At 33.0% G+C, this 25142-nt stretch overlaps 1 protein-coding gene across 7 annotated transcripts in view; it reads left to right on the top strand.

Annotated features, from left to right (window-relative positions):
• Positions 1–25142, top strand: part of LOC145297639 (UPF0764 protein C16orf89 homolog) — a 135334-nt gene that overhangs the window by 35055 nt on the left and 75137 nt on the right. For 3 of the 7 annotated variants that reach the window (XM_080143747.1, XM_080143767.1, XM_080143757.1), the window contains one exon: positions 1265–1362. The exons of 2 other annotated variants lie outside the window; for them this stretch is intronic. In XM_080143747.1, coding sequence (XP_079999873.1) covers positions 1351–1362 — 12 coding nt within the window. In that variant the 5' untranslated portion in view covers positions 1265–1350. Of the gene's footprint in view, positions 1–1264; positions 1363–16490; positions 16570–23827; positions 24087–25142 lie in introns of those variants that run through there. 2 more of the 7 variants (XM_080143798.1, XM_080143778.1) reach the window with 2 other exon arrangements.

The following is a 25142-nucleotide window of genomic DNA, read 5'->3' as shown; positions in this document are numbered from 1 at the left end:
TATCAAGAATTGTAAATGTCAACTGAATCAAAGGAATAAATTATAAGATGGGCGACATAATACATTTTGCAATATAGTTTTTTGTCATTTATTCACTATATATATATATATATATATATTTTAATTTCAATCACTTATAAAGTACATTTAACAACATGTCAATGAATGGATTGACTATGATACTTACGGGTTTTAAAGGCGGACGAATATAAGATATATCTACCTTACTTTAAAAAAATTGCTAGTTTTATTTTTTGTGTCTTTAACCCCCCACCCACTCTTTTTGCTGATGAGGAAACTTTGTTTTATAAAATAAAATGATAAAATTATTGTTCAAGACGTATTGTCTATCTCAACAAAAACATCGTTTCCGAAACGATCGGACAATTTATTGATTTTGTTTGTCTCTTCCTTTTGAAACCGATTTTTAATTATAAATTATGAATCATTTTACTCACTATTAAAATAGCTCTAGGATATCTATACCTATCGAGGTTATTATATATCTACATTACAACGAACACTGTTTTCTTTTAACTGTGTTAATGCATTTACTAATACATTAAAATAAACTCCGCTCTTTAGACTGTTGTTTTAATTCCCTTGATATATATATATATATATATATATATATATATATATATATATATATATATATATGTATATATGTATGCATGTATGTATGTGTGTATATATGTATGTATGTATGTATGTGTGTATATATATATATGTATGTATGTATGTATGTATGTATGTATGTATGTATGTATGTATGTATGTGTGTATATATATATATGTATATATGTATGTGTATATATATGTATGTATGTATATATATATATATATATATATATATATGTATGTGTATATATATGTATATATAATTACTACATTTACACAAAATTTTACCTTGACAAATGTTTGATTAATATAAAAAAAAAAAAAAACACTGCCATTCTCGGTGTTTCAAATTGTAACTTTTGACTCTCCATCACTGAACCGTTATTCATGTGAACATCATCTAAACTTCATAGGTATAGACTATATTATAGTGTTTTTAAAACATTATTTATTGATTTTCGTAATAAATGTATTGGTTTTAATTTTATAACCTTCTCGCATTCTTGACGACGACTCATGCTAGTCGAAAACGTTTGTAAATATCTCACATTGGAGCAAAAAATTAGATCGTTGACCCGCGTTGGATCTTGAGTTTACTTTCGGTAGCCGCGTAACTCTCGCTTTCCATTATTTTCTCTTTTAGTCCTGACATTCCAGGAATGATGTTTTTTGAAGTATTGCGATTCGGTATCGGAGCTGAATAATTCAAACCTAATTTCAATACAAGATATGTTCATTTATGTAAGTAAAAATTCTCTTTATATAAGATTTTTTTGATATGATGAATGCACATTTTTGAGATGAGGATTTATAATTATTTTTTTATATTATTTGGACTATTATTCTCATCTTGGTTGTTTTTTGTTTTTTGTTTTTTCACAACGTTTCGGCCGATGTCACATGCATTAACACTGGATGTTATTGGTGAAAAGAATGTTTGGTTTATTTGCTTTCCCAACGAACACAGCTGTTAAAAATTTGAAATGCAAATAGCGCCAAGTTTTTTTTTTTTTTAATTTTGTTATTAATAAATTCGGGTCCATTTCGCTTTTTTGATATGATGAATGTATATTTTTGGACCCGAATTTATTAATAACAAAATTGTGACACGATCAGCCGGTCACTGGCGTGTGACCGACCCATGTGTTACACTAAATGTCTTAGAAACGGTCCCATGATGATGTGAGTCATTAGGGTTCGAGTATCAAGAAGAAAAGCATTGGATATGGGTGTGTGGCTCCTTCATTCTCTCAAGATGTCTTCAATCTGGGGACTTCTGGTTGGAACCTTCTTCGTCTTCAGGCCCGCTTCGTTCTTTAATGCAGACGTTTAAGGCAGACAAAAAAACACCCGCGACATAGTGGTGATATATGAGAAATATAACTAACTATTTTTTTACAAGAAAATATTACAATATTTTTACAAAAGAATTTACAAGATGAATGGATAATTCACTGCATTCCTGGAATCGTATCTAAATAACAAAAATGTATTCATCTTAACTGTTGATAACTACATCCGATTCCAGCATGTACGGTGAGAGAGAGGGGAAGGGGGGACAAGTGCTATAATATTACAATATTTTTACAAAAGAATTTACAACTTTAACAATTAAAACTAACTAATTTTAACTAATGCTGAGGAAGTAGGTTTCCCACTTCATTTACGGAGAGACAAAAATAGACGTCTTACCCCATGGCTGTCCGGACGAAAAAGAGGTTGATAAAAGGAAGGGAATCATGGGATTGCATTTTTTCTGTGTATGCCTTCGTTTAAATTACCACATGGCCATGCTGAAGTGTGTGTTAACAACTACCACAACCGGGGCACTAATGTATAATGCCACAAAATAAAAATAAAAAATTTTAAGACTTGGTGCCTATTTGCGTTTTAAATTTCTAACGGCTATGTTCATTGGGAAAGCAAATGGACCAAACATTTTTTCACTATTCAGTGTTAACGCACCTGGAGAGGGTCGGAGGTTACATTGGTCGAAACGTTGTGAAAAAAAAAAAACAACCAAGATGAGAATAATCGTTCAAATAATACGAAAAATATTATTTTTTTGTTAATTATTTTATTGGAAAAAAGCTTTGTGAGTAGAAAATATTTTATTTTGATAGGTGTGCCGCGAAAATTAAAAATAACTAAATAGTGTGCCGCCATGTACAAAAGATTGAGAACCACTGGTCTAGAAGAATAACAGTGCCAATAGCAAAACTGAAAGGGTATCTTTAAAAAATGTATTTCAAATTTAAACCGTATATTTTCTAATTTACATAAGTCTTGGACATCATATTACAGCTGTTACCGTTTCTATAATTAAATATTATTATGTGTTCCATTTTTTTTGTTTTGTCCTTCACAGTGGATTTGACCATAAAACAACATTGCGTTAAAATCTGAATACATATTTAACGAATTAAAAAAAAATGATTAATTGATTTATTATTGTTGTATTTTTGCTGTGTTTAAAAGAACAACCACACACTCATGTATAAAAATATAACAATATATCTTTATTCTCGGTGACAGTTATTGATGGTTGGTTGTTGGAAGGGAGACATGCACGGAAATTTGACGGGTTAATTCTTCTCAGGCCCAAACTGTCAATTAACGAAGATATCCTTTTCAGTTGTTATTATATAACCATTTGTGACCACTTGAAAAATGCCTACTTTGAGCTGGTATTGTCACTGTAACCACATTCAAAGAGTTTCATTCGGCCGTGTTCGTTTCACTGGATTGACCTGACTTTAATTACACCTGTGTAACCTTTTGCCGAAAATGACTCTTCAAACATGCTATTTTAACTTTTCTTTCTGGCAACTGATCAAGTATGTTGCTTCTTCACGCAGGTGTTTGTGAGGTTTATATTTTTTTATTTAAATGCCCTTTTGTGCATTTGATAATTATTTTATTGTTCTTACAGGTGTACGCTTTTGTCAAACTGATTTCACGGTACACGCATCCTAGATATGCAACATTACAATGTCTTTGTTTATTACTGTGGCCTTTCTTCGACAATTCCGTTTCTTCTGAATAGTTTTGTTACTAGGTTTAACGATGTCCTGTCCCCACGGGCCACGTAGATATACGGCACATAGAGAATAAGGTAACTATGAAGAATCTATCCACCCTCGAAAAATCCTTTAAAATTACCACTTTTTATAGGTTTTCGGGGGCGCTGAAAATGAAAATAACGTTTAAAAATCCAGCAAACGATTAGTTTCCAAGATAGGAAGAAATGTGAGATTCCAAAAACTGAGGGATCACTTTCCTATAATAATTTAAGGTAAAATGAGCACCCGCTTTATGGCCACGTTTTTTTTTGGGGGGGGGGGATGCAGCCGGCTTACAAAAAATTATTTTTGATTTTCGTTCTTTTTTATTTTTGGAGGAGGTATTCAATTACAGAACTTGTATTGTTTTAATAGGTGCCTCTGCAGTTTAATTAACCGAGCAGAAGAACCGCGTTTACATTGGGGGGGGGGTAAAAGGGTGGGGAGGTAGTGTGCATAAAACGGGTGCTCATTTTGCGTTAAAATATTATACAAAAATGATCTACACAGAATTTTCCGCGTTTCACCATCGTGAGGATTCGTCAGACTATTACATTCAGTTGATGTTGCTTCGTGTTTTTATATTGGGTTTGCTAGTTAGCCAATCAAATTCCTAGTTATTCACACACCCATTCATTGTAGCCAATGGGCGGGCGGACCTGTTTCTTTGTTGTTTTAGCGAGTATTTCTTTTTTGTCATTTTTTTTAGATGATCTAGTTTTGCTTTGGATGTTTATTTACATTTTGTTATGTCATAGTATTAGTTTATTTATCAATTATTATTATAATTATGGTTATCGTTTTTATTATTATTATTATTATTATTATTATTATTATTATTAGTAGTAGTAGTAGTAGTAGTAGTAGTAGTAGTAGTAGTAGTAGTAGTAGTAGTAGTATTGCGAGGTTTCACATAAAAGAGACGACATTTATAATAGAGGAGCTATAGGTCAAGAAAGAAGTGTTAGTGAACAGTTCTTTAAACAGTGGGAGATTCATTACTGAAGAAGGGGATACAGTCAACCTTTCGGAACAAGAGGATGGGACAGCATGCTGATACATATAAACTTGAAAGACAAAAACACATTACCTTGCATGTACATGCATATGCTTCCCAACACTCTCCCCAACTGAACTGTCTCTAGAACCCAAACTTAACTGTATATATTGACTATATTTCTTTGTGACGTCAGAACACGACCAAACATGTGCGTCCCATGCACGTGGGCATTGTATATGCTTCCGACACGTGTCCTGGCAACACAAGGGCATTCCTTAATTTCATTGTTCCATCATTTTGCTCTGATTTAAACTTTGTTGTATAGTTATTTCTAACTACAATGGATAATTCGCTGCATTCCTGGAATAGTATATCTTTGTGTATTCATTTAAATTTTTGGTAACTGCGTTCGATTCCAGTATTCGATCCTAATTACTTTGTTTTTCTAAAAACCAGGAGTTGTCCCCTTTAATATACAACGACACAACTGTGGAAATACCAAATGGATTTACAGCAAAAAAAAAAGGCTGAATGAATGGATAATTCACTGCATTCCTGGAATCGTATCTAAATAACAAAAATGTATTAATCTTAACTGTTGATAACTACATTCGATTCCAACATGTACGGTGAGAGAGAGGAAGGGGCACAAGTGCTATGAGTTCATCAGAGAAAATTTCATTAAAGTACTTGTAAAACAGACGCAGGGATACAACACTGCGACGATGAGACAGTGTTTCGCATTTGAACCACTCTGATCCACGACCGCTGGCATCGAGCGTACGTTTCTTCGTACGCATTCTATAATATCTGACATGTGTAGTAATCAACTGTGTCTCCATTAGCTGTTACCTTCGACAATTTAAAATGTTACGTAATTTAATTCAATACGCAAAAGTGAGAGTAAAAGTCAAAGAGTCAAGCTTGTATTGTTCAAAACACTTGGCCATCTGTGGTCATTTTGTAATTATTCAATCGATTAACTTTTTACTATTGTCCTCGGGACAGAGACACTAAAATTGAAATACAAGCTGAATTACCACCGCAACATTTCTGCATATATTCTTAGCTGTATCATTTCAGCGTAATCCGGGATTTATTGATGTCATTTTATATTTCTGAATGTTTTGATCAGAGTTAATCATTTATCACATTTCTATGAAAATAGCTCCAGACAAAGCGTGAAACCACTTGACGTAAGGAGCTAACAAGAACGAAAAATAATTATTAAAAAAAAATAAAAACATAAGACGCCTATTGACTTTAGTCTTGAAAAAAAAATCAAAGTTATAGGTAGGAGGAAAACGGTTAGTAACGAAAAAATTCCAGCAATCTACGATGCAATTCTTGGCAAAAAAGCTGTATTACAATGAGGTATCAAAACAGTGAATTGATGGAGATCACTATGCCAACAAGTCAAACGAGCTAGAACAAACGAAGCAGAGAATAGATTTAAAAAATCTGAAGAGCACATGACATAATAGTATTTATAAAAAAAAAATGAATTGGTGAAGACCTCTAAATCAAAGAGTCAAACTAGATGGAACAAAAGAAACGCTGAAGGGAATAAATCAGACGATTCTGAAGAACATGCCATAATAATATTTATGAAAAAGACTGAGACTAGCAACATCATGCTTGTGAGATGTTGCAGAGAAGAAAAGGTGGGCCAATCAAACTACAGTTAAGTTTATGCACTTCATCAAGAACCTTCAAATGGAACAAAGATTCACCAATTTTTATTATTTTTTACGGTTTCATCCTACAATGTTTCGACCGATGTAACCTTCAACCTTCTTCGGGTATATCTTCTCGAACTCGGGAATTTTTCTATCAGACTCGGAGATCTGCATGGAATTTCAAACCAAACTCTTCATTTAATCCACGAGATAGCATGCTCTTGTTTCTTCATCATGACCGGGTAGAAGTCTTAAGTAATTTGAAATTGCATTCTTAGTATCGCCCATGGCGCAACGGCTAAAGTACTGAGTAATTTAGTTCTAAGTGACACTTTTCTGGAGGTTGTACTTTCAATTCTCAGCGCGGGCGTTATTATGAAAACAATTTCGAATTACTTAAGATATGACCCTATCGTTTCCTGGCGAGTGTTACTTAGTTGAGGAACGTCCTGGGAGCGCAACCAGCTCCCCCGGGGGAATAAACGATATCAAATGATAGGCAAATGGAAACATCAACACCCCGGGTCGATATGTCGTTGGCTGTAACCGGCTAGCATGGGTCGCATCTTGTGTCTTCATTGCGTCGTTATAGGCAGCTTTCCATCGTCGTCGTCAATGGCAGGGGACCTCATGCTAAAATCTAACACTTGTACAAAAATAGCGAACAAATGCCTTTTTATAAAAAAAAAATATCTAATTTATTTACCAATTAACAACGAGGGAGCACATTCAGTCGATCCATTGCGTGCGCACCAAACCACTGTGTCTGGCACGCGCAAAATCCAAGCGTCAACTGTTTAAAACGATACAATCATATTTAATTCTCTCTTTCTTCATTGAAAGAGAGAGAAATAGAATGAAAGAGAGAAATAGAGAAAGAGAGCGAGCGAGTGAGAGATATGCTTCATCGCTCATATTTTTATTTTTATTTTTTTCTAATTATAATGTCAACATAGCTTAATTTTCATTGTTCACTGGAATCATAAACACCTGTCAATCTTCGTGTGCCGACAGTTACAAACTTTAAAAAATGTATACTCACTGAAATGTGCGTGTTTGCCTCCACACAAGTGCAGAACAAGTTAACCATAAGGTGTATTAATGTAGAAGCCCCAACTCCCCTAATGATGTGTTAAAAGATGCATAGAACTTTAGTGACGCACCTTAGTCGGGAACTTGTATAAATGGTTGGTTCTGTTGACAAACAATCACGTTGACACACCGGTTCTCGCCTGATCACCGAAGTTAAGCAACGTTGGGCCTGGCCAGTACCAGATAAGTAACCATTTGGGAAGGCTAGGTGCTATATGTATCTTCTGGGAGGGTTGGGTGTGGGGCCAGCACCCTCACCTTGAAAAAAGAACTCCTTACTACAAAAACATCTACAAAGTTGTGGATGACCTATGTTCCACCAGGGGCTCAAGGCTATGGATCTGTTGGCAAATAAAAAAAAAGAAAAATTCGTGAACAGTAATATATATATGGTTCTAGGTTCAATCCTCGGCTTGGGAGAGGTGCTAGTCTAGCGGCACTGATGAGTTGCGATACAACGAAACAGGGCTGTATGTCGATGACTACAAATATTTTAAGCCCCCCCCCTCTTTGGGTAGAACACTTTCGTAAATAATCTCACCTGCTACTTAATTGACTGAAAAATGCGACGCACACTGTTTGTTTATAAACAAGCAACTAGAGCCACGGCCACCGAGAGTAAGAAGAAGGCCTGTAAACTGAAAAATATCTGCAAGCAATGTAGGTAAGATTTGTCAGACTGCCAGTACTATATGAGGGCCATTTGAAAAAGAGCAATAAAACATTTTTAAAAAGAAAAAGGAACACAGTTCGATTAATACTTAAACTGAAGTTTATTCAATATAAAATATAAACATTATCTATGTAAAATTAAGTAATTTTAAAGCAATATACAATTTAATACTGATAAAACTGAATTATCAATTTAGGGAACAAACAATTAAAGAAACATTAAACAAATATTTTTTTGCCTTTGGAACAAGATCAGTGTAGTATCTGTTTTGATGCTACACTTGAACGTTTCTGTTTTCGGTCGGTGAAGGAGAAATCTTTCATGACTGAGATTATTTTTGTTCCAGAGTGCCCCTTATTGGGAAACTGGATTTTCTCCACAAGATTATATGTTGAAATATTTAAATAACTATTACTTTAAATACAGAAATTATATTTAAAGTTTTGGTTTTCTGTTCTTCTATGTACATTTTTCCCCCATGTTTTTCATCAAAATGTGTAGCGTCTTAGTTGTCTCACAAGCCATCACCAGTGATTGCTCACTGGCAGTAACCTGTGGTGTTCCCTGGAGACCAAGTGACAAGTCTCCCCAGATTTCCAGTGTTCTCCACCTTTTGACCACTTGTGCAGATGATTACATGTTATCGCAACAGCCGTTGTCACTGATTTCTCGTTGGCATCAGCCATTGGTGTTTCCTGGGGTTTGGGTGACAAAATGCCTCCCCAAGGTACCAGATTTGAACTGCACACTTCCAGTGGAGATTTGGTCAGTACTCTCTCACGTCGGTCTTTCCATCCTCCCTGACCCTTCACAACTAGTTGGTGTGGTGTGGCGCCAGTCGATGTCATCTACACCAGTTTTTTATTATTATTATTACTATTATTATTATGATAATAATAAGGGTGCTTGTGCAGTGTACGCAGGTGTATTTTAAATATTATTTTCAAGTTAAATTAAATTTTAGGTTTGTATTACTGTACACATAGATTCGAAAAAGTTGTAAAAAAACAAATATATAATAAATAAATGTTATCAAAGGCAAGATAAGTTACTCTTCTACCTATCTGGCTAGGTTTTAGTGGTTCTACTCACTTTAAAACATGTAATCGCTTCGAAAATCATACAATGTTTATCAATATATTTTAAAAAGAAAAATGTCAGCATGTTTGTAACTTATCTTGCCTTTGATAACATTTATTTGTTATATATTTGTTTTTTTGACAACTTTTTCGAATCTATGTGTACAGTAAAACAAACTCGTCATGTAAATTATTTACAGTTAAAATGTTATAAAAAAACAAAAAATTGAAGTTTTAAATATATTTCAAAGAAATGAATTACGCCCGATGCTAAAATATTGATAATTCACCAATCGTAAAAAAAAAACACTGCCGTGAAAAATGCTTACTTTAAAACATTTGAAAATACTCAGTGAAAAGTTTTATTTATTATTAAAAGAACGGACTGAAAAATATATAAAATTTGGGGGTGTTATTACTGTACACATAAATTCGAAAAAAGTTGTCAAAAAAATATATATAACAAATAAATGTTATCAAAGGCAAGATAAGTTACTTTTCTACCCAACGGGATATGTTTTCAGTGTTTTTATTTAATGTAACATGTTTATTCAGCTCGAAAAACATACTGTGTTTACCGATATATTGGAAAATTCAAAATGGCGCCCAACTCTCTCTCTTTAACACGGTAAGTTTGGGAAAAGGTGCTATAAATATAAAACTAGACAAAATACTCTTAGAAACTCGCTTAATATATATTACCGTGACATAGGTTGACATATATTCGGTGGTTTTTTAATAGTATTTTGTCTAGTTTATTATTTATAACACCTTTTCCCGAACTTACCGTGGTAAAGAGAGAGGCGGGCGCCATTTTGAATTTTCCAATATATCGGTAAACAATGTATGTTTTTCGAGCTGAATAAACATGTTACATTGAATAAAAACACGAAAAATATATCCAGTTTGGTAGAAAAGTAACTTATCTTGCTTTTGATAACATTAATTTGTTATATATTTGTTTTTTGACAACTTTTTCGAATCTGTGTACAATAATACAAACCCAAAAATTGTTTGTTTTGCCGTAAAAAAAATATAAATAAAATGAAATATTCAATTTTCTCCAATAAAAATAGTTCAAACACGAATTCACTTACGATATTTTGATTAAAATTATCCCAAATGTGCAATTATAATAATTATTTTTCGAATGGAGAATTGTTCTTTTTCTTTAGAACATACATGGACAATCGGTAACACATATTGGTAGCCATATTTTTTTATGCCTGTTAGCATGACCACGTGGTTGAATACCGGAAGCTGTCTATACCTACAACTTAATTAGGAAGTGACGTTACGCTGTCATATGCATCGGCCTTCTTTCTCGGTAACCACGCTCGAGCACTGTAAAAATGGTGGACAAATGTTTCTTTAAATAGACATTTGGCGAGATAATTTACGGCCGCCGCTCCCGTAGATCGACCAGTAGAACTGCTGACTATCAACGCGATGGTTCTAGGTTCGATCCTCGGCTTGGGAGAGATGCTAGTCTAGCAGCACTGATGAGTTGTGATTCAACGAAACAGGACTGTATGTCGGTGACTACAAATAAGTAATATATATATATATATATATATATATATATATATATATATGATTTTTCATTTTAATATACTTTCATAGAAATGCTTCTTTTATGTCAAAAAGAAACTATTTTCTTTGCGTCACAAGTGTCACACTCATACATGAATTCCATAGCTAATATAACATACTGGCCCAACGGGTCACGGGTAGTCTAGTATATATATATATATATATATATATATATATATATATATATATATATATATATTGGAACAACGGTCTAATATTTAAAAATAGTGTGTAAAAATAATAAAAATGAAAAGTTATAATGTTCTGGGGGGGAGCAATTGGTTCTTTTAGGAGAGAACAAAAAGTTGAGACAGGGTGCGATAAATAAGTATAGGTTCCACACTGCTATCATTTATTTTATCATTTCTGCGTACGCACTTTTCTGCAGCAAGGTTTATCCACCTTTCCTCACCTGCTTTTAGATGTTGGTTCAGGGTTCCTTTCCATCTTGAGCGGTCATCTGCAATGCTCGCCCAAAACCCAGTCTGTATATCGACTGTCTTCATGCTACGCCCCCACATCTTTGTATCCGAGTTGTAAATATACACCGTGTTGTCTTAGCTATAAGGAAATATGACGAAGGCTACACATATTTTTGCTCGCGTAGTTAATCAGCATTGCGATGATAATTACAAGTTGTCGGAGTTGAGTGCTAACGATTTAAAGTGCCTTATATTAGGTTGGTACAAAAATAATGTCGTCTTTTGACGTTTACCTATACATATAAAAACGACAATAGTTTTGCACCACCCTAACATTTGCGCTAAGGTTAGTGTTGAAATAGAAATGCAGAAATCAGAAGAAGGGTCCTCATTAAATTTGCAATGGACCAGATTTAACGATGGAAATCTGACCGGCTTAATATATATATATATATATATATATATATATATATATATATATATATATATATATATATATATATATATATATATATAAAATTAAGGTGGTCAGATTTCCATCGTAAAATCTGGTCCATTTGCAAATTATACAATTACCGATTCTGTGCTAAATTCCTAATTCCGATACAATTACTGATTCCGATTCTTTACAAATCTCTTATTATTTTACTATAAGATTGTTATTTCCTCTGATTTTTGTAAAAACACAAATGTTAAATATGCAGATATTTCCCTAAACGTAAAAATACACTTGTGGATGATGATCTATCGATTTTAACTTTACTGGTAATTTAAAATCAATAAATATTTATTTTTTTTTTCTCATTATTACCAGCAATGGAAGAGTTTGGTCTTTAAAAAATCAAATAAAAAAAGACAATTAAAAGAATTGTTTTGGCATCGGAAAATAGGCATCAATTTTTCTGATTCCGATACCGATTCCGATACCTCCAAATCGTCACAAGACTTTTTTTTTATTTTTATTTTCAATTTCAATAATGAATCCCAATCAAAAATAATATAAGCACAATCATAATTTAGTAGCCATAAAGAATAAATATTAAAATTTGAAATCATAATGATTTTCAAGCGTTGTTGTTTCTCGGGATTTTCATTCGCGCCGCATTAACTCACATAGAAGCTCTGTAACGTTTCTCAGATGGTTAGGCGTGACGATGCTTCTGCGTATTTCGTGGAGTCGATATCTCTGTCGAGGTTGTCACATTACATAAACATAATATAAATATAAACACTTACTTATCTTCCGTCGGTTGGTGAATTCTCCTAGCAATATCCAAAGCACCTTGTTTTACAGAAAACGAAGACTCGAAAACACAAAAAAGTTTTTTTCATTACTTACTTTTATTTTTGCCATAATGTCGCTATTATCTTATTAGTTTATTACAGTGGATGCCGCGCCGGCCTCACCAGGAGAATGAAGACGCAGGATGTCCTTGCGAGAATCTTCCCTCTCGTATATTATATAGTTGCTATGTTTTTACATATTCTTAATTCCAACAAACAGATGACGAATGCTGCAAATCAATCCTACGCTTATGATTTATCAAAAATTCAAAAGCGCATTCCGACCCACATTCCAATCCAACTCTCCATACCTTCAGTCAACTTTTACAACTCCAGTGTTACATATTAAGGAAACTACATCAGTGTCGATTAAGTTAGCTAGTGTCGATTTTGACAAGGATCGCACCGAGTGCATGATAATAATCCAAGAATGTAAACCAGAATCGTTCTTAGGGTTGGATGAAAGATGGATGACGTAAATTTAGGCAAACAGTAAACAAAACAGAGTTGAACAATGACGAATGACGTCACGTTTGCGAGCTAAGAGATACAAAGGTTTTCAAATAAGTATCTCTGTTGAAACCGTACGAATGAGATATCACCAATAATGTAGAATTGTATCATTGTACACGTTTACACACGGCACCCACATACTGCATGCAGTCTACGTCGCAAGGAACAGAAGCGTCCACACTCCGTTACAGAATAATCAGCGCGAAATGTTACCGTAGTGTATCTGTCTGTGCATGAACGTCACTAATTTCAGTAATTTAGAAGTTTAAGAAGTATATAATTGGCTAAGAGGACATTGATCTCTATCTCTCTCTTTAGTCGATTCTCTCCAAATAAAACCATTTATGAAAACTCTCAACGAACGTCTCTTTGTACCCTTTTTCTTCATGAAACGAGTTTTATTTGTCCTAATCAAACAGAAGAGACGATCCACGGCCACTCATGAAAAGAAGCGGAAAGCACATAAAAGACCAGCACGTATGACCACCCCACACGGATGTATAAAAAATATTTTATTATGACGTCGCATTTTTTTAAGTGAGAGGAAACACACGTTTTTCAAATCAGTCTCTGTGGACGCCGTGCGATTGAGACACCGCCAATAATGTAGAAAACTTACATGTTGTCTCGACGTCTTTGTCCGTGTGCATCACTCATTTCAATTAAGTCTGAAAGTTAAGTTAAGAATTAAATAATTAACTAAGGGCACATTAGTCTCTCTCTCTCTCTCTCTCTCTCTCTCTCTCTCTCTCTATCTCTCTATCTCTCTATCTCTCTCTCCCTACCTCCCTCCCTCTCTTGAGTAAATTCTCTCCAAATAAAACATTAAAGACAACTCTCAACAAACGTCTCCTTGTGTCGACTTTCTTCATGAAAAGAAGATTATTTTATTGGGCCTATAATTATTCTTGTCACTCTACCTTTTTAATTGTCCAAACTATTTCTAACTAGAGTCTTTAATCATTATAATATTACACTCACTCCAGAGGTCGTACTAGTTAAGATTCCTGAATCGATTTTCATACTACACTTTAATCTTAACCAAAAGGCATAGAAAACATAAAGTTCTTAGGTCGCTGGAATGCTTGGAACTAAACTTTGAAATGTTTATTCGCACAAAATATTAAAAATTATATATATAAAGTTCCTCCTGCATGGTGGTTACTTCGAGAGATATAATTCAGAATTTGTAACTTACTTGACATATATTTATTCTGGTTAGTTCAGAACCGAAAACAACCCGGTTAATCTCTAAATGGAAGCAGCAAGAAAACGGAATGGAGTTCAAAGTATGCTTGGTGTCGCCATTTTTTTTTCTTTCACTGCTGACGATACAAACGTGCGTATTTAAATGAAAAAAAAATGGCGACCCATAAAAACAATACGGAATACATTGAATTATAAAGGTCTAAATATCATTTTTTTAATTACTTGTCAGCGACAATTTTAAATGTGATATTCGTTCAAAACAGTATCCTAAAAATCAACTTTTAAATGAGTGCTTAGTAGGTACACACCGACACTTTCCTAACCAAATTCCAAACTTTACCTAAATTTTATCATACATTTGCAACAGCACATCTCGTTATCATAATAACTATTACGAATTCTAACAATTATTATTATAATTATTTATCTGGTAAAGTTAGTTGGTTTCGAGTTATTATTTTATTGTGTTTTTTAAAAATATTTCAACCGTTTTCAGCAGTACCATGCTTTGTGTAATGCCTATCCTCCATTTGATTCCAATTTTCCTGGCCTTTTATTTTTTTTTCAATTTTGAAGAACTGTATCTAGTATTTAATTAATCGAAATTCTTACTGTATTATTTTATCTATTTATTTTCAGACTTTTATCCTAATCTTCTATTCCTCTTTTCGGCCAACTATTCCTCTGGCCAACTATTCCTCTGGCCTTCGTCATGTGGTTAATCGCGACGGGATAGGAACGCCGAATCATTTCACTGCATTCTCAGCAATTACTACCTTCCATAGTTGTTGTCGTTCTTTTGGCTAAGTAAGCCTCTGGTCGCATTTGGATAGGATTGAAATCACTATCTTCAGACAATTCTCACCTGAAACCGTAGAGATTAAACGTCTCTATTCACGGGCCCCGGAGGGCGATCAAGGCTGGATTTATGGTCTTATAAATCCACGTTTCCAGGTGACCATTGGTAGCGGTTTCAATCCTACTCAAAGTTGGCCAAAAAACGTGGTGAGACGACAACACCTATGGAAGGCAGAAATTGCTGAGGATGCAGTGAGGAGATTCAGCGTTTCCTATCTCGTCGCGTTTAACCACCTGACGAAGGCCAGAGGAATAGTTGGCCGAAACGTCGTGGAATAACTACTAGAATATGAGAATAATAGTCCGCAATAAATAAATGTATTTAGTACTCATAAGAAGATATGTATCATAGCCATCTTCGTTCTCCCTATTCACGTAAGTTCTCTGGTGAACTCCATATATTTGCTTATTATTTTGCTTCGTTGATCTTAACACTCTGAACTACTGGGACGGCGAAACGTTACATTTCCCAACCCAACAGGAACAACCATTGTTACGTAGTAACGTCTCTCATTATAGTTTATTTTTAAATATTTTGTTAGCGTTGAAAGCTTCTCTATATTTCTTCAAATAATATTTAAAGCTGGCGGTGTTGGGGGGGGGGGCGCCCGGTCTCTACGATCGTAAAATACGCTTAAATATATTTTAATTCATGCAGATTCGTATTTATTATTACAGAGCCAATTCTCTATCGAATATTGTATTGTACCTAATATATAGTAGTGGTTTCAAAACACTTAAAAAAAATGACTTGGATGCCATCAGCTGAATTGAAACCAAAACATGTAGCGCTTCAACCACATTACCTACCGTTGGAGCTGTCGACATTTAGATAAGAAAGATTTAAAATTAAACCATTTTAAGCTATGAATTTTCGTATACGCAATAGTAATATAAATTTTGGCGGCAAGTCCAAATGAACATTTTTCATTTCAACTTGCCGACATATTTCTGTACGCATTATTCATTCATCCAAACAAAGATTTTACTTGTTATAAACTATCCTTAGTGTATTATTTGTATTTCTTGTTTAATTTCACTGTCGTGTGACCAGTAGTTTAAAAGTTTATCGGTTAAATATTTTCACACAGACACATATACATACGTCTACTGTTTTATTTATATAGATAAGAGAATAAACAAGAAAATTAAAGTGGCTTCCGAAGATATGCTAACCATAACCTTAACCTTAGCATTAACCTTTCGGTATTCCTCGGCATGAAGTAGCGCCGGCTCTGTCCTCATCCTCCGCGTTTTGCAAAATATAAATAAATAAATAAAAATAAAAAATAAAGACACCTCCTCATAAATAATTTCCATTTTGTGTAAACCGCGTTTGTTTTTCAATAGTTTTCTAATTAATTGCAATATTATTCTCTATTTCCTGGCGTTTTATCGGAAATAGGCCTTCCTGTTTCAACCGATCCGCCATATTGAACAAATGACGTCACTGGGCGCCATTGGATATCTATCGCCAATAAAAGGTAACATTTTATAAAAACGAGTAGAATGCTTAAGAGTAAAAGAAAGAAAAAATGACAAAATAAAGCAATTATATCTGTACTTTAAGATGAATATTATCTTTGTTGTCATTATTCATTATCTTTTTACTGTGCACCCAAATAATGATTTGTAAGTTTTCACGGCCGATCTAAAAATACAAAAAGTATAATAAATAAAACACTATGGTGGTGGTGGTGGTGGTGGTGGTGATGATGATGATGATGATGATAACAATAACAATAACAATAACAACAACAACAACTATCGGGACCTGTGGAAATTCCACAGTGAATTCTTTCATATGTAATATATTGATGTTGGCATTTTTGTGTATGTTCAGCGTAAATGGAGACACCTTGATATTATTGTAGTTCTTTTGTTAAAACTGCAAAAGTATATATCTTAGCTAGCAGGGACGCCCGGCATAGCCTGGTCGTAAAATATGCTTAAATATGATATTTTAATTTATGCAGATTTCGTATATATTACTATAAGAGTCAATTTTCGATCCATTCTTATATATTATCAACCTGTGATTTCAAAAATAAAAAATATATCCATATGGCTTGGGTGCATCAGCTTGAATTGAAACCGAAACCAAAACTTATGAAGAAAAAAGAATGTATGTATATATAACTTGAGTTCTATCAGCTATAATCCCAACCGATACCAAAACTGATGAAGAACTCTTGGTAAAATTATTTATTACAATGAATGGAAAGGCATAACAATTAAACGACAGACACTCGGAAGAAAAAAATAAATGTGATACAGAAAATAACCCACACGCTATCGTATTAATATATAGATTAAAATATGGTACTCGTGCAGAGAGTGATCCAGACGTAACTCGGCATACGAGGACGCCCGGCTTTCCTTGGAACATGACGTCAACAGCCGGAGTAAGCCGAGCGTCGCCGAGGAAATTAAGCTGTCTGACGTAACATAAAACTGAGCCAATGACAATGTAGCATGATGGTTTTCAATGCGACGCGCATTCGTGCGAATTGAAAATTCAAAGCAGCAAACAACAATTCGGAAGAGGAAGAAAAGAAAACAAATTAGTAAAAAAGAAAAGCACAAAAAAGTTCACCATTTCGTACTTTCACGTCAGAAAAAAAAATATGAATTTTACAGCCTTAAGTGAGCAGCTGAAAACACCAGCCGGAGTCCTCGATTTTGTCAAGAAAAAATTTACTGGTACGGACGAAAACTTGTGCACCATGTGGACACAGGTGCAATCTGATTATAAGAGGAAAGGTAAGCGATGGCTATGCCTGAAGGTGTCAGGCTACCAAATGCCGAACCTTTACAGCATCCGGACTGGTAACTTTTTTGGCAAGTCTAGGCTGACAATTGCCATCATAATTAAAATCATCCACTTGTGGGCGTTCGAGCGAGCAACACAGAAAGACCTCCAGCGCGAATGCGGAATACGATCTACGTACACACACGCTTAATAAAACAACGGTCTGAGGAAACAACAACAATATCTGTTTTAATATGAAAAAAGAACAAAACTATCACACCCAGTTTTGTTTCAACTTTTCTAATTCTCAGGTTTTTCCTTGAAAAAAAATAACACAAAAAAAAATTTTTTTTAAATCTTTAACATTATTTATTTTAATATATATATATATATATATATATATATATATATATATATATATATATATATATATATATATATATATATATATATTAAAATAAATAATGTTAAAGATTTTTTTGTTCGAGAAAAGGTTTAGAGGTAAGTCAAATAAATACTTTCAAGGATTTTTTTTTAATTTTTGTTTTTTCAAGAAAAATTTTTAAAACAATTTTTTTATTTATTTTTTTTGTGTTATTTTATATATATATATAAATATATATATATATTGTAATAACATTTTTCTTTACAGTTAATAAAATTTTAAATTTAAGGTAAGTTTTCTTTTCTTGTTATGCTTTCATCGGCGACGCTCGGATTAATTTCTTCGGCGACGCTCGGCTTACTCCGGCTGTTGACGTCATGATCCGGAGAAAGCCGGGCGAACTCTGAGTTACGTCTGGAATATCTCTGCATGAGTACCTAAAATATTTTATGTACCAAATACAGTTTTTTCATGAAACTATTTTAGTTAAAACAATGTTGTAATAAAAATAATTTATTTAGAAAAAGGAACTGTCATTTAATATATATATATATATATATATATATATATATATATATATATATATATATATATATATATATATATATATAAGACCAGTTTCGTTTCGCTAATAACGTGTTGCTAACTTCGAGGTTTCATAGCATATGCACCTGGGCTTTTGTTTACATGTTATAGCAATTAGTAGTAGCAATAATATTTTAATGAACGAAGGCATCAGCGCCTTTCTCTCGCTCTCTCCCTCCCTCTCTTTCTTTCTCTCTCCCTCTCTCTCTCTCTCTCTCTCTCTCTCAATAAACAAATGTAAAGAAAAATAAACAATGAAAAAAAAAATAACTGCTCAATTTTTTGTCCCCATCGGCCAAGAGATGTGTGTTATAGTTCGTTTTTTTTTTATTACGGAATAACTTAAAATCAATTATTTCTTAACAACTTTTGTAAGATAAGACCCTAAATTTTACAGAATTAAAAACAAATATATCTGTGAGAACACGCTAATCGAATACAACCTAGAGCGTTAGTAAATGTGCATTCCGAAATTAAATGTCTATTCCAGAATAAAATCTCAACCAATCAAATTTGCCGGAAAGCGTGACACACAAAAGAACACACACGCTATTGTATTAATATATAGATAATAATAGATGCGATGCATATCGGAAACGGCTAGCGCTACACCAAATAGTCGTCAAGGGTCAAGGTGGATGGAAAGTTCGATGAAGGAAAACACTAAACACACCTCTACTGGATGTGTGCGAAAAAGAATGAGACTTTGAGGATCCTTGTTGCTACCCAAATTCCAATGACGACCAAGAGTCGCTGCTAGCTAGACGTCAAATAATGATCGCGGAATATAATGAACTAATTGTTTTTATTTATATCTTAGTGAAGATGTATTATTTTATTTAAGCAAAAAATACTTTTACTAAAGTTATGGTTTTCAGTAGTAAATAAAAAACGCAAGAATTTATTTTTGCTTTTTTTATGTAAATAAAGCATCGTAATTTGTAACAATAAAATAAAAATAAAATAATTTTTACAGGAACATTACGAAAAAAGCCCCTGAAGTTCGTATTAATGAATTCGAAATAACTCGAAGAAAAATTAATTTCTCGAACTACTAATATTATCATAGAATTGTTTATTTAATATTTTCACACAAAAAATTACAATTGCAAAAATTATTTCTACTTTTTTTTACGTTTACATTTTTAACGTAATGTTACAAGTAAGATTCTAATATTTCGATTCCACGCAAGAACGTATAATTATCAATGTAAAATAATGTTCATATAATCTTGGAAAATAAATTTTAAAAATTTTAAATTGAAAAACAGGAACATAGAAAAATAATTTAATTAAAAAATGGCAGAAATAATACGAACGTTCCACCTCGGTAAGTACGGATGCGCAGAGTTGAAAAGAAACCCAGACTGTTTTGCCCACCCTCCTCCTCTTTTCAGCTACATGCCTGTTTGTGTTTATCAACTTTAAATTTAACGTAACCATTATGATAAATTTTGACGTAAGTCTGTATTTTTTAGTGTGTAATTTTTTCAATGATTATAAATTGTTTTCTTAACCAATTGTAATTCTGTATTAATATTAATAAATAATGATGCTAACTATTTTTTTTCAAAGAATAAATTGTCAGTAGTATAATTGATGAATTTAATTAAATTTTATGCATTTTTAAATGAAGGAAGGAGGGTCTTCGACTCAAAAAAAAAAAAAAAAAGTCGCTCGGTATGCCGGAATAAAGACATAAATTATGTCTAATTTGTCCTTCCATACATATTTCATTTTTGCCGCCAGTGTTTATTTTGATACAATGAACGAGTCTCGTTGCTACCAGTGATATATTTTTGGATAATTATTACTTTTTTTGCAAAAAGTACATTTATTGTATTAATTCATTATCTTTAACTTAATGCTTAACTTAGAAATAATTCCAGAAAACTTATATTTTTCTTGCCAGAAAAATGTAAACGTGATTTTTGTCATAATGAATTTTTACGTGAAATCTAGGGTTTTTCAGATTTGAGATAAATTTTTTCGATGTATTTTTTATTTCACACACTTTTTTCTTTGAGAAATTAACTTTAAACTATAATCTTTCAAATACAATAAAAAAGTACTCGTAAATAAAAAAAAATATTATGATTAACCGGCGTTAAAAACCATCCCCCCACCTACCGAAGCAGTCATTAATTGTCCGTACCTAGTGAAATGAAACCAATTATCTAATAAGAAAACATAAAAACGAATAAGAAATTAATTAACACTCGTTTTTCAAAAGAATATGAAGATTAATTAACTTCTATGTTGTCGCTCTCATACACATGACTGAGTATATTAAAAAGTTCGTTTTAATAATTTTTAAATAGAAAAACCTCTAATGTCAGTGCGAGAAAAAAACTCAACTTTATACTTGTATATAGATAGATAGTGTCATATTAGTGTTATATGAGAAATAATAGGAATACTCAGTTATTTGTGCAAGAGCATATTTATTTTATTGGTCCCCGACAAAAAGGAGGGTGGACCTGTTAATTCACTCTTGTCCATTCGTCCGTTCGTCTGTCGCACTTGTCTCAATAACTACACCTTGGAATTTTTTTTTGACATTTTGTACAAACATTAAATATGATATGAGTAAAAAAGTAACAGAACGGATTTTCCGGGAAATTTTCGGTTCTCCCCGCCCCCTCAGGGCTTCCTTTCGAGTTAAAATGGCTAAAATTGACACTTTTGTGCTAATTAATAAAAAAAAAATTGATACCTTGGATTTTTTAAAACTTTCTGAAAAGTTGTAACTAACTGATTTCTATATAATTTTGTTTGTCTATACTTCGCGATAACTCTTTCGTGTGCCCAAGTGGCTCTTTTAGGGCTAATAAAAACAATCCATTTTTTAAACTTTTTTACCATATTTGTCCAAAAATTTTTATGTATGTCTATTTAGCAGTTTTGCATGGTTTTGAACTACAAATTTAGATATGTTAAAGCCTTGGGAACTTTGGGGGCTAAATGGGGTTGGTCAAATGACGGACTTAATCATTTCTTTCTTTGCATGGTGCAGAACTCAAATTTAAATATGTTAAGGCCTAAAACTGCACCGTTTGTTCATTTTCACCAGGATTTGATGTCCCCTGATGACTTTTGGGGCTAAATGGAGGGGGGGGGTAAATGCTGAACTTAGTCATTTTTTTATGCCTCGTTCACTGTGAACTCGCGGGGGACCATGCATGCTTCACTTGTTTCAGTTAACATTATATATGAGTTTGATCTTCCATCTCTACTTCCGGTTTCAGCCACCGAATGTAACCGTTATTAAGTCGATGCTTTAATACTGTAACACCCTAAGAGTATAACAGTGCGTTATACTGTTAAAATGTCGACCAAATAATCGGTAATATCTTCAACATTTTAGGCTGAGTTTGCAATGCTTCCGTGAAACCGAATGGGTTAATGGCTGACTATGACAGGATTCGAGAGTTCGATTCCTGACATAGTCAGCCACGCTGGTGAGCGGCATGATACGGCGAACAACGTGTCAATGGATAATTCTTTTATCTATTAAAAACAATTATGTATTTATACAAGCATATCTGTGTGTGTGTGTGTGTGTGTGTGTGTGTGTGTGTGTGTGTGTGTGTGTGTGTGTGTATGTGTGTGTGTGCGTGTGTGTGTGTGTGTGTGTGTGTGCGCGCGCGCGCGCGCGTGTGTGTGTGTGTGTGTGTGTGTGTGTGTGTGTGTGTGTGTGTGTGTGTGTAAAATATGCAAATTAACCACCGGAAGCAAAGCACAACCAACAATTATGAGTACATATTTTTCCTATAAAATAAAACTGTGTTCTTTAATTTCACCTACTGAGATAAATGACAAAAACAAAAATGATCTCTCTCTCTCTCTCTCTCTCTCTCTCTCTCTCTCTCTCTCTCTCTCTCTCTCTCTCTCTCTGATCATGGTTATCATAACCGGACTGTTAAAGTCATCAGTTAGTTCATAGTTAACGGTGCATACAAAGCTTCTATGCTGTGCAAAAGCAACCTATCTAAAAGGAGGTAAAATTTGAATAATAACCTGCAAGTTTGGTACGGATTAATCGTTTCATTCAACGTGCCATTAGACCTTCCATACCTTACTCAAAAAAAGTGGATTGCGTGCTGGGCAATCTCAATTCCACTGGAAAGACAGTCATGCACATGTACATTTCAGAGTTTCCTTTTTTATTGATTGATTTTTTTTATTTTACTGTGTATTATCTTTGATATACAATAGCACAAACATGAAAACTCTCTGTAGGGTAATCACCCCAGAAACGGAGTAGACAGACACTATATATATATATATATATATATATATATATATATATATATATATATATATATATATATATATATATATATATATATATATATATCCATGTATGTATGTATATGTATATGTATGTATATGTATGTATATATATGTATGTATATATATATGTATGTATATATATATCTATGTATATACATATGTATATATATACATACGTATATATATATATATATATATATATATATATATATATATATATATATATATATATATATATATATATATATATATATATATATATATATATATCCATGTATGTATGTATATGTATATGTATGTATATGTATGTATATATATGTATGTATATATATATGTATGTATATATATATCTATGTATATACATATGTATATATATACATACGTATATATATATATATATATATATATATATATATATATATATATATATATATATATATATATTGGATAATATAAATATAAATAAAATATTTTATAATAATGTTCGTGATAAGAGAATTAACCCCACCCACCCACCCTCTCTCTCTCTCTCTCTCTCTCTCTCTCTCTCTCTCTCTCTCTCTATCTATCTATCTATCTATCTATCTAAAAATTAGTACATATACGATAAAACACATAAACAATGTAATACTATTGACGCTTCGAGACGACAAATGAAAAAATTGTCATTTTCAATGAGAAAACAAAAAAAATGCACGCATGCGCACAACAGTAATTCTCATCCGACAATTGCTTTTATATTTTTTGCTGCTTCGTCGTGGGTTTTTTCCCCCGCGTCTCGTTCAGAAACAACATCGTATCGTGCCCGTACTGACGTGCATTGTACACAGGCCGATGGGAAGCATTCCGGGGGCGTTAATCGTTTGAAATCTTCCCACCAAGGAGAATCTATTAACTGAAATAACCAAAGTTTACAAATACGAAACGAAAATCATCGGAGGATCTGAAAAGGAATTCAACAAAAACGGTCATATATAATCTCGGTAAGCACTTTATTGGCTTTAGCTTTCATCCACAACTCTAAAATATATATATATATATATATATATATATATATATATATATATATATATATATATATATATATATATATATATATAGAGAGAGAGAGAGAGAGAGAGAGAGAGAGAGAGAGAGAGAGAGAAAGAGAGAGAGAAAGAGAGAGCGGGGGAGAGAAATGAACAAACCGAGTTATATGTTCATCAACCTTATGTGTTCACCAACGTTTCGTCTTTAAATAAAGACGAAACGTTGATGAACACATAACTCGGTTTGTTCTTTTTTATTTTTCTATTTAGTTGGAACAATATTCCCATTATTCTTATCATATATATATATATATATATATATATATATATATATATATATATATATATATATATATATATATATATATATATATATACGTTCTGTGTGTATTTTCTATTCTTTCTGTATACTATCTAATTTACATACGTATGTGTGGTGTATAAGCATGTAAATTAAACAACCATATTCTCTATATGCTTACATAGATAATTATAGATAGTAAAAAATGGTTTGATCAACGTTGAATAAGAGTGGGCGAGAAAAATATATGCACAGCTAAGACAAAGATGGTTGGCTTATTCATTTAATTATAAATCACGTCAAATTAGAACAACTGAAACAATTTTTGTGACATAACTGTAACACAGAACTAAAGTATACTTTACCGTGAATAGTATGCTAGTAAAGCATTTAAAAAGACTTGGAAACAAACGTTGATTAAGTAACATATAATGTGTGTGTGTGTGTGTGTGTGTGTGTGTGTGTGTGTGTGTGTGTGTGTGTGTGTGTGTGTGTGTGTGTGCGTGCGTGATGGACTCTGCTGCCGATTTTGACGCATGAGGTTCCGCCACAACAACTAAGTTGCTCGGAAATCCACACAGATGATGATTTGTTTAAAGTGATGAAGGGTTTATGTAGAACCAATCACACGTTTTGGTAGTACTGCTAATCTCCGTCGGTGCAGATGACTGCCACAGGACAGAGTGTACAGTAGACCCTGTGTTACATCA

The sequence above is a fragment of the Euprymna scolopes genome, chromosome 2 (assembly GCF_053919585.1).
Source record: "Euprymna scolopes isolate OS-2025 chromosome 2, ASM5391958v1, whole genome shotgun sequence".
NCBI classification, from domain to species: domain Eukaryota; kingdom Metazoa; phylum Mollusca; class Cephalopoda; order Sepiida; family Sepiolidae; genus Euprymna; species Euprymna scolopes.
The sequence above is the reverse complement of the archived record's forward strand: the minus strand, read 5'-3'. Positions and strand labels throughout refer to the sequence as shown.